Source organism: Frieseomelitta varia, unplaced genomic scaffold (genome assembly GCF_011392965.1).
Source record: "Frieseomelitta varia isolate USP_RPSP 00005682 unplaced genomic scaffold, Fvar_1.2 scaffold_6, whole genome shotgun sequence".
Classification (NCBI taxonomy): Eukaryota; Metazoa; Arthropoda; class Insecta; order Hymenoptera; family Apidae; genus Frieseomelitta; species Frieseomelitta varia.
The window spans coordinates 117,707-131,539 of NW_025110367.1; the positions used below are offsets into that span (position 1 = coordinate 117,707).

Sequence of the window (13,833 nt, forward strand, 5' to 3'; positions counted from 1 at the left end):
TTTCATTGGTCTAATTTGGAGAAGTGAACGAACTAGTAAAAGTTCGTTCCCTTTTTTTCTTTCTTTTTCTTTCTCCCTCGTCTTTAGCTTTTTATCGACAAACGATTGTTCCACTGACAAGATTCAAATTCAATTGGTAAATGATAACTTGATATTGAAAGGATAATTTTATGTATAAGGATACTAAGTACTGTTGTACCACTGAGATTTTGTAAACTGGAGGATTGTTATTAGAATACAATAATACTTTTTTATAAGTAGTGGAACTGCTAATACATATGAAAGTTAATTCGTATTTTGTCTCAGTACACAATTGGCTTCGTTCTAAACTATTTTTTTTTTCTAAGTATGTTTTCTAAGTATATTTTTTCTAGTATACACTAATAGTAAGTATTAACAAGTATTAATAGTAATCACTCCTTTTTGGCTACTAATTCCACTAGTATCTTAACTTTCAAAAAATATCAATATTTCAATACATCAAAGTGTACGAAAGAAACTTTCGATCAGGGAAGAAATCATCTAAATACCGATTCCCAACGCAATTATTCCAGTTAGAATCGCGAGAATATCGACAAGAATCCTCGAAAATCGCGCTTTTTTATTCCCCTCCATTTCGACGGTAAAAATTACGCTGTTGTCGTTCGAACGGCCGTACTCTTTCTTGAACGCGCAAGCCTTTGAACAGCATGATTTCCCGCGGGGTTTTCCGTTGAAAACTCTTGCCCGAGTACGGTCGCAGGATCGAGAGTATCGACGTAAATGCCACGTACGTCGATTGAATCCCAGCCGTGGGTATAATTTACTCCCGCGGCGAATGTGAAATTTATACGCGTTAGTATCCCTAATTTTTTTTTCATCTTCTACGATTTCTGGAATATACATAGCCTCTGTTCTTTCGTAACAGAGAATTCGACAGGATTAAATTTTTACAACTATGGAATTAAGCTTCGACTGTATTTTTATGACGTATGTATCAATATTACGTTTCTTCCAATAATGAAAGGCATTTTTTCAAATTAATCCAAAGACATATTTTATCGACGAAATTGGCGACATAAGGGTGGGAGAAGGGGGGGGGGATATTTGCGAAAGAAAATGTCGGAAAGTTTTTATACTTCGCGTCACAGTTTGAAAGGGGAAGTTATAGGGGAAGTTTCTCGACAATTTCATACAATTTTATGATAGGGAGTGGTATGGCTGTGATTAAAACGGGTGACGTAATTTATTTAAAACGGAAAATGAAGCGAAACGAGGGATTAATTAACGTTGTAAAAAAGTTTGACCGCCTCGTATCGTACTTTGAAAGCAGAGTTGGTTAATGAATCAGTAGTATTATGAATTCTATCAATATACTAGATACTTAAAAAAATCTACGAAAATACTAAATTTACTACTAATACTAATACTAATATTAGCAGTATAATAGTATCAATATTAATAATAATAATCAATAGTAATACTAAGTAAAATACTAAAAATATTATGAAAGTATTACTTGACAAAAAATTTTCATTCTTACGAATTATCTTTAACACATCTGTAACAATATTTTTTAGTATATTACACTATAGTTGTTCCAAATATAAAGAAATAAATTCAATATTGAAATTATTATAATATAAAAATATTACATCATAATACTGACTGAAACGGGACGAGAATGAAAAAACAAAAATGAAACGAAGTTTCACGTTTAAAATTATTACACGCAGTATGACAGAAAACTCGACTATCGTTTGAAACGGTAGTGATAAATGCACTGCGTGTTAAGCTCGGTTTCCAAATGACGTCAAATGCTATAAAAGCGCGGATATTTATTGAAAAAAAAAAAAAAAATCATGGTCGCCTATATTTTAATTAAACGAAACCGCGGAGTGCCGTTGAATTTTTTATCCTCTCATTTCCATTTCCGCTGTCGTTCATCCCCGGGTTTTTCATGCGCCGCTGTCAAACAAGCGATATGTAATACGTTTTGTTGTTGAAAAACGATACATTCAACGTTGTGACGCGAATAAATGTTTAATCAACCGGGGGTACTTACTTTCGCAAACACTGACAAAATCGAAAAACCAGGGTGCGTTGATAAAAAAAAAAAGTTACGATTACAAAATATTATTACAAATGTATTGAAGATAATTGCTAAAAATGGAAATTTTTTTTCAAGTACTGTATATATAGTATTTCTAGTATTTTACGTATACTCAGTATTATTATTAGTAAAATGACAAGTAAATTACGATACTGCGAATATATTAATGTAATGCAATCTACTCCAGTATACTAATCTAATGTAACTGATTCTCAGGATTATTAAATAAATGCTAATATGCTGATATAATGAAATGTAACAAAATAATAAAAACAATCCGAATACGATTCGTTCCTTTCACAGCGACACTAATAATATATGAAACTATCTGTTCTGAAATTACACTATACCACGGAATCATCAGCTACAACACAATTCTTTTCTATATTTCCTCCGTTCTCGGGCGCGATAACAATTTTCAAAGCTCGAAGCGTCCCTGAGCCACGAAGAATCCAATTCCCGCGAAATTAACGATACCTGCCAAAAAAGCGAAGATCGTCGGAGTCACGTGCAGCAATTTACACTGCAAGTTGAAGGTCGATACCTGGGAAAGTTTTCTCATCGCGGCGGCAGGTCTCGATTCAACGACAAACTCTGGCGAAAAATTCTTAAGCGGTGGCCAACTCCCCTCGCGTTTCTTCGACGACAGAAGTCCATTTCGGTGGCTGCGAGAGGCCAATCGGGTAGAAATGACGACACAATAAAAGGGACAGATAATAAAGCATCCCGCCGGGTGTGTCCCCGGCGAATTACATTTCGCCAATTCTATCGAAAAATTCAATAAACGTTGGATCGAATGTTCACGCGGTTTCAGTGTATTTTATTTAGTAATTATAAAATTATACGCGAAACAGTAATGGTTTGTTATTAAAGATATTTCTTCTCGCTGTTGGATTATTAACTGTACCGTACAATTATTAGTATCACTGCTTAGTATCAGTGTTACTGTACAGTAAAATACTAGTAATAGTATAGTATTACTAGTATATTATAATGTACTAATGCCAGTACTAATACAGTATTAGTATTACTAATTACATTCTTAATTTAAAAATTCGGAGGAAGATTTCTCTGTATTTAATGCTTAATTGCTTTATATGTGGAATCGCTACGAAACTATCGAAATTGTTATGCATCAATTATTCAATATTTGCTACTGATAGAAACTGACTTTCACGTAAATAAAAAAATAGATTTAAGACTTCGTTGAAGTATTCTACCATATCGGCATATTGAAAACAAATGAAGAATTGATTTCGGTTTCTATTTCCCGTTATCGTGATTTTTGCAAATTATTATCGGCAAATAAACTAAACGATAACGACGACAATTATGGGGCGGAACACTGTGAAAAGACCGGGCGAACGTTGCAAAATGGCCAACGATAAAAAGAGCAGGACACATGCTCGTAATTAAACACAATCACGTGTGCCCCTGTGACAAAACATTTTCCAATAAACTTTCACTTTCCACGTGTTTCAATTAACCAAGCTTTTTCACTGCGCAAAAATTCCTCTCCATTATGCGTCTCCCCGTTTTTAAAAAAAAATTATTTCGTCTAAACATACTTTCCAGGAAATTCCAATTTTCGTTGAACAAGGTTATTCACGCTCCATTTGTATAATTTTCTTAACACGCGCAAAACAAATTTTGTGTTAAAACTTAAATCAGTCATTTGAAGGAGAAATAAAAAACTACCGAAAAATAAGACTGATAATTTATATTTTGCCAGCGTTGGAAAAAAATTACTTTTCCCACGTTTCTCTCGTTCATCAGAGAACGCAAAAAAAAAAAAAGATCTTTTATTTTAACCAATCAACGTCCAATTTCACCAATTTTCCTACCAAATTTTAGGCTACATTCGAGAGAACGTTCAATAAATACTTCCTCCTTTCCATGTCCATCGATTGAAATTTATATCATAATTAATATCGAGTTTCCCCGTTCTCTCTCTCTCTCTCTCTCTCTCTCTTTACAAAAATATCCAGACTCTGAAATTAATATTTTCTATAAAACACGAGAAAAATATAAAAAAAAAAAAAAGAGTAGGAAAATGTACCAGACATGGTACGCGGGGGAAAAAAAATGGAAAAAAAAATTGTACGAAAAGAGGAACGTTAAAAGCAGGGGGGGAAATATATAAAAAATCGTTCTCGACGCGTGTGATTGCTCGACGTTGACAACCAGTGTGTTTGCCCGTTGATTATCAAATCACGTCACTGTCAACGTGGTCGAAATATAGAACAGCAGCCGATTCTGCGGAATATCGATGAGAATCGATTCGCGGTATATGGCAGTGTGAAAGGGGCATTAAAGCTGCTGACGTAATTCCAGTACATTTTGTATAACGTGCAGATCTTTAAACAATCTATGTTCTATACTTTTATATCATTTCATCTAGGAATTGTTTATCGTACTTCACGAAATAATATACTTTTTCAAAATATATTTTTTGTTCTATAAATAATAATATAATTATGGATTTAATAATATATTAGTTGCAATAATACTAGTAATATGTATATAAATTATTGTAATATTTTAAATACGTACATCGAATTCGAAAGAGAAAAATAAAAAACACGTGAACTCGTGGAATCGTTCATGTCGATAAAGTAAACGATATACGAGCATATTCTAATCTCTCACAATTAGTATAGAATTAGTATATAGAAGCAATAGTAGATACATTGAATATAATTAGTATTACATACATACTACTTACGAAATAAAATTCCACATTTACGAATGAGTCTACAGAACCACACGAAACATAAAATCTATCCTATTTTGCCTAAAAATAAAATTCCAAACTTTTTAATAAACCCGCACACCCTGACAAAATACAACATCCATATTTCCGTACAACTCCATTTGCCGTGTAAAACAAAATTCCCAACTTTCGAACGTAGTTTTCACTTATAGTGCCGCAACAGCGACCGTAATACCGAGAAGGAGAATTCATTCGTTCGTTCTGTGAAAATGATGGTCGTTTATCGGTCTCTAAGGGACCCGTCGTCAGCCATAGCAAACGTCGACCCCTTTCATGGTCACAGTGGCACGCATCGTCGACAGAGAGGTCACGTTGTACATATTGATTGATGTAACAGTTATTAATTCGCGTTCTCGATTATCGACGCGCCCATGCCTCGGTCTCTCTCTCTCTCTCTCTCTCTCTCTCTCTCTTCTCTTCTCTTCTCTTCGCCGTTAATACAATAACGCACAATAATAGTAACGTAATTTCGCCCCGTGTCCACGTCGACGATCCGGCATTGTTCGTCCTTTGGATACACGCTAAAGGATGAACAATGCCGTATGGTTTCTGGATGGTTTCGATATTGCGGGAACATAAAGTACTGTTGTTCTCGCAGTTTTCATTTTATAGCCTATTTTATAGTCTCAACAGCGTACGGGTTATTTAGTGGAATTTGTATCGTGCAGTATTAACTTACGAGTGATACGTCAGGTTATACTTATCGATATACTTGGTGAAATACTGACTTGTGTATATTTGCCAATTGATATTAGTTTATGTAATAATATGAATGTATTACAGTAATGTGATATAACACGTCTGATATTAGTTTGTGCGATGATACTAGCTAATACATTAGCCAACACTTGGTAATATACTAACCATGATTTGATACTATCTTCGATACTAACCAAAATACAAGAAAAAAAATTAGACTCAACGAGTCTAATTCCCATTTTCAAGAGACACTCAAGCCTTTCTAATCAATTCCATACTTTTTCATTCGTTTGATAAAATATTTTCTCAATGAAACAACAAAGTGTTTCAGGCTATCCTCTTTTCCACGAAATGTGTGGGGAAAAAAGTAACCGAAAGAAGAAAATGGAGAAATCGTTCGCCATTTGAGGCAACTACACGCGTAAATATCAAAAGGCCGGCGTTTACGTATCCTGAAGGAGAACGTTTTTCAGCGCAGGACGTTGAGGAACGCGTTCAGAGAGAAATTACAGGGAGGAAAACGACCGGTTTCGAGGATGCCATGCCGCTTTTACGAGCCTCCATCCAACGACTGTATAATCCGATTTACGGAACGAACTCGCGGCCTGCCACCATTTCTGCTTACTTTCCCCCCGCGCCCACCCTCCACTCCACCCTCTTTTTCCTTCTCTCTTTTTTCACCTTGCCTTCTTACGTGTCTCGTAACCCCGTACGTACGTAGAACCAGCGGGTAGTTTTTCACGGTTAGCTTGGATGTAACCGATCGTCTCTTCGTGGCTGATGGCTTCCTTTTTACTCGTGACCATCGCCCTGTTTTCCTTTTCTCACTGACGAACGAACAGACGATTAAAGGATGGTTTTAGTTCGTGGCTTACAGAAATCTGCTGTATTACGTTCCTTTTCGTTCTGGTAGCTTTGCTGAAATTAATTTTAATTTATCTCTTATTCATCCTTACTATTTGCTGAAGAAATCAAATTTCCTCCTTTTTTTTAATTTGTTATATGCAGACTGATCTGTAGTATATAGTACTGTGCAGTATGTACTGTATGTAGTATACAGTATACTGTGTACTATACTACAGATGTGCTATTATACTGACTCCATCCACTTGGAGAAGAAAAGGGTGGCCTATCGACGCGACTTCGTAAAAACGAATAATGAATTTCTGATGATCCGTAAAGCGAACGAAATGTATCGTAACCAGCGGCCATTGATCGCACAAACTATTAACGGCTCTCCCTTTTTCCTCGACTCTGAAAGCCGTCGTTAATTTTTTCTGTTTTCGAGGATAACTTCGTTACTGGCGGATTTCATCCACAAATGATCCATGAAACGAGCCAAGAATGTTTCCCAAATTATCGACGAGAGCAAACGAAGGTAAGAAAGAGTGAAAAATTGTTCTCACAAACGGAACTGGACCACCCGAACGCAAGTTATACTCGAACAATGAAATTTCAATCGATTATTTGGATACGAATGGCAAGACCGAGGTGCTCCTTCTCGCGGACCTCTCGAGCGTTATTAAATTTTTTCGCGTTTCAACTTCCTTCCCTCTTGAATTCTTCGTGTTTTAATATTTACAGATTTCACTTTGTGTTGTCCTGTATCGATCTCATTTAAATTGCCCGAGAAGGAAGTATTGCAGTCGAAGCAGCTGCAAACTCTGAAAAAAATTCTGACAACATCGCCATCCTACAGATTTGCTGATTTTTGTGATTAATACGATTTGTCCAGTGGTCACTTGCAGTTGAGAATTTTTAGTAAGACGTAAAAGATACTGTACATTTTAATATACTAGTATAATGTACTATACTAGTACTATATTATACTAATACTAGTACTATAGTATAATATAGCAGTACTATATTAGCTAGTACTATAATATAGCAGTACTATAATAGCTAGTACTATATTATACTAATACTAGTACTATAGTATAATATAGCACTACACTAGTACGAATTTTATTATAGTATAACACGGTGTTGTATAATTCACTCTTTTACAATCATGGTAAGTTTAGCAACATTTCCAAACGCGAAAGTGGCAAATCTCCATTAATAATCCCGTTGATTCGTATTTCATTAGTATTAATCGGGAATTACGTTACGAATAAAGCACTGGAATTATCCATTAAATTAATATCAAGCTAATGTGAAAGCAACACCGTCCAATTAACTAATCTTGATTACCTACGACTGTGAAACGATATGAACGAGATATAAAATCGAGTCACCAATCACAGACGTGAAAAATGTCAGAACCATATTTATTTGTGCACTTTGGAAACCCTGTTTAAACACTGTCGCAACTGAAATTTCCCGCTAGTAATCAAAAATTTCCCCCAACAGCCAATCAAAATCAGCACGACTGGTTATTATAGTTTTCTCGAAAGGAAGATTCGATTTCCAAGTTTAGAAATCGTTCTCAACGGATCGAACGTGGATTCACGATTCCCCGGATTCGAAGAAATATCCGAAGAAATATCCGAAAGATTGAGAGAGATTCCGCATTACGACTTGATGCACCACGGGTTCGGAGAGTGTACAGAGTGGTGGAAAAGTGGTAAGCCGATAATGGACCGACTAGAAAACACGGTTGGATTACACCCGGGGCCAGGCACTGGCCGTTGTTTGGTCGCGTAAGTAGGCTTACGCGGCAATTTCGACGCCGGATTTACACGCATCGCGATCGCTCCGAAAGATTAGCTCGGCGCTAAGTCGATTCTGCCTGCTGACCGGAAGTGCTACCCCTCGCTGCCTTTGTTCGCTGCAATGCCCATCGTGCGAGTAAACTAAGATCCGTATGCCAGATATCTCCAGATATTTCACAGTATTTGAACCTTTGGTTTTCACAGCGATTCGAACTGACGACGATGAATCGAAATAATACGACAAATATAATTCATAACCTCTTAACAACGCAACGACTTACAATTTCTCATCTCGATGGGATCTTCAGAGTCTGACACTGAAGTTTTAAATTTCGTATGCTCCCTCCTCGATCGTATGCCAAATATTTCAATCTTCCATTCGATCTTCATTCCCATTTGCACTGCGGACGGGGTTAGAAAAATCGCCGAAAGCGCGGTACAAATTATTCTACCGCACGTTCACGAAACTGGAAAACTGGAAAACCATTTCACACCCAGGAGAACCGAAAGAAAGAAAAAAAGAGAAGGAGGAGGAGGAGGAGGAAGAAGCATGAAGTGAAAAACGCGGAGAGCAAGCAAGGAACGCTTTTTACCGCACGCTTTCCATTTTTCGTCGCCTGGCGAACCCGCGAACCTTCATTCAGACCTTTCCTAAAAGCCACCCCTCCCTACGTCTCTCTCTCTCTCTCTTTTTTTTTGCTTTTCTTCTTTAACAGTATTCAACAGTGATGTTTAGCATACGTCACGTACGAAAACACGCGACATTCAGCCGGAAAGAAGCCACCAGTTTCCGGATTCGTGGGCCGTGATGCAACGCGTTACTCGATCCTCTGAAAAATGCATGGACCTCACTTGAAACCGGAAATAGCCGGTTATCGCGTTCTATGGCCTCCAAAGGGAGCTTATTTTAATCACGAAACGTCTGTTTCGAAGACACAGACGAGTTAGCGTTAGTATCGCAAATTTTGTGGTAGTATCAACCTCTTCATCCTTAATGGTTATTGAGACACGTGTCAGTATCGCAAATTTTATGGTAATATCAACCTCTTCATCCTTAGTAATTATTCATTGCTATATTATTTTATTAAATTGTAATTAGAATATAATTCAAATATTTCTCAATTTGTTTAAATTAAATTACAACTAACGAATCGAATAAAGAAACTGATCATCTAAACTGTTATCTTTCTACTTGTCTTTCATCGATAACTTTTCCATTCCATGCCTGACTAACTGGGGATCATACTCCTTTGCGCTTATCCTTCATACAAATTCATTTTACTCCAACTTTTTTAATAACAGCCAACTAGAACAACCTGTAGCATTTTATTTCCCTAACAATTCTTCGTTTGCAGTTCGAAAACAAAACCTCCTCTAACAAAAACCTCCACACTGTTGCACAATAGATATTTTCTCCTGTTCTCTTTCCTTCTACTTTTCTTTTTTCTAAACTTTCACCACGATCAGTGCACTCTCCTACGGTGAATCGTTCTTTTGTTATCCCCACTTTTTTTTCTCTTTCGTCCCTTTTACAGTGCGAATTTTTTCTATTTTTTTTTTTTTTTTCCCAGATATGGAGAGACCGATAGAAGGAAAAAGAGGCAGAGAAAAGTTTCGAATGGACTGTGTGTTGCGCGCGATGTTGATGAAGATTGGTTGCATTCCTTTCGAGATCGATCCCGTGTGTCAACACGGTGAAAAAGTGTTATAGGAAAACGACAGTTTCTCGTAAGCAAAAATTGGTGAAATATCGCGTCGACTTTTTCAATCCACCCTCAGCTTTCCCTGTTTCCTATCGTATTTCATTCCTCGAACGCCGGTCGTAATAAGCTACGACGTATCGAGAAATTTTCCGGATAACTGGTTCATCCTTCGTCCGTCTATTACCAAGAATCAAGTTTACATGGACGAAATAAATTACAAACTACAACAAATTTCAGTCGAAGAAAATTGAATATCTATTAACTAGTGTTCAATTACAAGTTGTATTTAGTAATTATTATACCAGCCTCACTAGTATTATCAGTACTGAACACTAACTAGTATTATTAAAAAGTACTAACTCAATACTAACTATTATGCAGTATGAATCATATTTATTTTATTATATAATTATATATGTATATGTGTATGTGTATTTGTGTAACTAGTGTGAATCATGCTCAATGCTATCGCTTTCAATTTCTTCAATTCTAGATCTACAAAATTGACGGAAGCAACTTTAAGACGTTCAACTAGTACTCAATTACAAATCTTACTAGTATAGTTATGGTAATTGTAATAATTATAATACTAGTATTAAGAAGTGTAATTAAATACCATTAGAACATACTAGTATTATAATTATTACCATAATTATACACTGACATAGTTATGATATGCTATAATACTAGTATTGCAATTAGTATAGCAGTATTGGTTTTATACTTGTTAAGAATACTAACTACACCAACTTCTTATCAACTCCAACTAGTACGAATTATACAATATTCAACGGCATCACTCTCTAGTTGTTTCAATTCCAGATCTACAAAACTGATCTTATTAACTGCCACCAGCACGAACTATATAATGTTCAACATTACCACTGTTTCGATTCCAGATCCAGAGAACTGATCGTGGCTTTATAACTTTAAAAGTCGTTCTTTTCCAACGACAAATTGTCGCGATAACGCGGCAACCATATCGTGGCAGTAATTTTAATCGACTCGTTAATCGAGCGTCACCGAACGTGAATTAATCGTCCAGGAGAATCGGCTTCTGTGCACCGATCCCGCCGAAACAGTCGAATTAATTGAATAACAACGCGGTTCCACGGACTGCATAATTTCCGCGCATCGTTAATTGCTACTCGTTAATCCCGTAAATATGTAATCTGACCGGGGGAGCCGTTTCCTTATTACGGATTCGTCATGCAAAATTGGCGGCGAATGTGACCGGATCGTTGTGCACGCAATTGCGTGTTTCAATGGCATCGCATTATGCCAATCAATCGCTCGTTTTCGCGCTGCTTCGTCCTGGTGAATTATACGTTGAGCTAGAATTAATTTGAAAGGCTGATGGGGTCTACTGTAATACCTGCGGTGTCCTGTACAACTTCACGCCACTTTAGAAATTTCGTGCGAGGATTTTCACGCGTGCAGAAACCTTCTCGAAACGCGTTAGCCTCCACACGGATTGCTAAATCGACGAAAAATCACTTCGCACATTTATTATTTACGCTGATGGTTGAATCCGCGAGGAATTTTAACTTTCATCACTGGAGAACAGGAAAAAAAAAAAAAAAGAAAATACAAATCACGTAATATATATTTTTTTCTTTTTTTGAAGAGCGAGATTCAGAGAAACGCGAGTTTATGGAAGCACGTTAGCCCGAAATGCCCGGATTTCCATTGCCAGTGTCAAATGCGAAAAAAATTCCTAGCAAAATATTGCTCGTCTCCTCTCGGCCGCTTGATCCGACATTTTCACGAATTTACGCTACCTTTTATAATAAATAATTCTACGAAAACTAGGCCACACAAATTTTTATTCTGACAACGTTCGCTCGTTAATGGCCACGCTGGTCAATTTTACTTCTCGATCTCAATTGTGATTAATCAAACGACTTCAACGCGCCGCGAGTTCATAAAAAAAAAAAAAAGAAACAAAACAACATCATCGCGCGAGAAATGAAACTGCCTGATCGTTGAACGTGGGGAAACAAAGCTCGAACGAGCCGAAGATCGGAGGATCGGACGAGGCGGTGAACGATCTCGTCGGATTGTTTAATATTCCATTAACGAAAACGGGGCGAAAAATCTGGCGAGATCGCGGCGGACGAAATATGCCGAGGCCCTCTCCCATTGTGTAATCCACGCGCAACCATCCTACCTCCTCCTCCCTTCACCCATCGGCGCCGAAAGGAGAAAATATCCGATTAATCGGGAATCGAATTCGCCGGATACGCCGCGAAATCCGATTAATTTCCCATCTCCTGCATTATTCCCGGCGATTTCGACCGTTTTTACCACGGCCGCGAGATCACCGACGGTGTTTCCACCGATAAATCTCGCGCGTTCGATCGTTCGCCAATCCTCTTTTCGACCCTTGGACCACGGGAAATTTCAACACCCCACGGCCAAATTTGCCCGGATCTCTTTCTCCCGCGTAATTACTCGACAGGCCTTCGGCTGTTCCAACTCTTTCTCACCATTTTTGCGAGGAAATTTCCAACCCTTCCGCCATTGTTTTTTTTTTTTTTTCGAGAGTTTGACGCCAGGCCCGGCTTCTTGCCAATCGAAATTACTCAAAGCGAATTTTTCAAAATCCCTTTCGAAATGTTGCGACGAGAGTATCTTTTTTTTCTTTTTTTTTTTTTTCAGGGCTGGCGAGCGGAATGCTTTGTCCGCATTTCCAACATCCCGCGCCCTCTCGGGCAAGATTCCGCGAATTTCCGCTGAATTCTTCCACGGCGAAACGTTTTCGAACGTTTCAGCGCTCGATACTTTCTACTTCTTCGACGATTCGCGTATCGATCTTGCTCGGCTGGTTAATCCGGCCGAATAATTCATTCGCACGTCGGATAATTAACCGACGGACACGTCGCGGAGTAGGCTGTGAAAAATTGATTAAATTATCGGGGCAAGCGTGCGAAAGTTGCCGAGGGAATTAATCGATAGTTGCCGGGGGAAAACAGAGGACGTAACTTACCTGATAGAGCACGTCCAAGGAAATTGGGTAAACCATCTGCTCGACGATGACTCTGAGAACGGTGTTCGGGCCACCCTGGGTCTCCGCTTGCGTCTGGGCCACTTGGTTCTGTCCAGGAATCGCAACTTGGTTGTTCGAGTTCTGCAACAAACGAGAAACGCAGCGCAAGGTTAGTCGTTTATTCTTCAAAGAGTAATGCTCGCGAGAATTATTATACTACTGTCCCCTGATTATTCGGAGAAATAAAAAGGAGTATTTCAATAGATCCAACGATAAAACTAACGATTGCTTCTTTAATTTTGTCCAACGCATCGAAGAAAATCGTGTCGTCAAAAAGATACACGATAAAATTATGTATATATACCTCGAAAGGAAATATTCAAAGGCGCCTTTAGGCTCTCTGACAGCAGACGAAGTCGAGGTTAAAGTTAAAATCTCGTTACAATAAACCAATAGTACAACCTACACGAGCACGTGTCAGCAGACTTAAAAGAAGAAGAAAGAAAATATCGAAAATAGAAAACATTTCGAGATGAGAGTCGGGGATCACGTAGACGAAGTTCGGACGGGAAACTTGCTTCCGGTACGGCGAATTTCCGGCAGTTTTGAAGTTACCGTGGCATTTATAGTATCGGAGACGCCTCGCCGCGTCGGTCACGTACACTATACTCGTCCGTGTAAAATTAGAATGACCACCGGGTATACAGAGATGGACACAGTCGACGTGTCGAAGTGTTTTTATGGACGAGGCGGCAACAAACTGATATATGAAATTACGTGGAATTCGCGCGGCTCGTAAAACGGATGAAATAAAATTAATTAATAAAAACCGGGATAGTAGATGTCGACCGCCATCGAGAACAGCATCTTCCTGGTTCATGATGATCATCCTTCGCCGGGTAACGAGGCCAATTTATCCCCAA

General features: G+C 38.1%; 1 protein-coding gene across 1 annotated transcript in view; it reads right to left on the reverse strand.

Annotated features, from left to right (window-relative positions):
- The window catches only part of LOC122534461 (polypyrimidine tract-binding protein 1), a 65,186-nt gene that overhangs the window by 28,941 nt on the left and 22,412 nt on the right, over positions 1 to 13,833 (reverse strand). Inside the window, exon 3 of the mRNA XM_043665100.1 lies at positions 12,911 to 13,051. Coding sequence (XP_043521035.1) covers positions 12,911 to 13,051 — 141 coding nt within the window. The remainder of the gene's footprint in view (positions 1 to 12,910; positions 13,052 to 13,833) is intronic.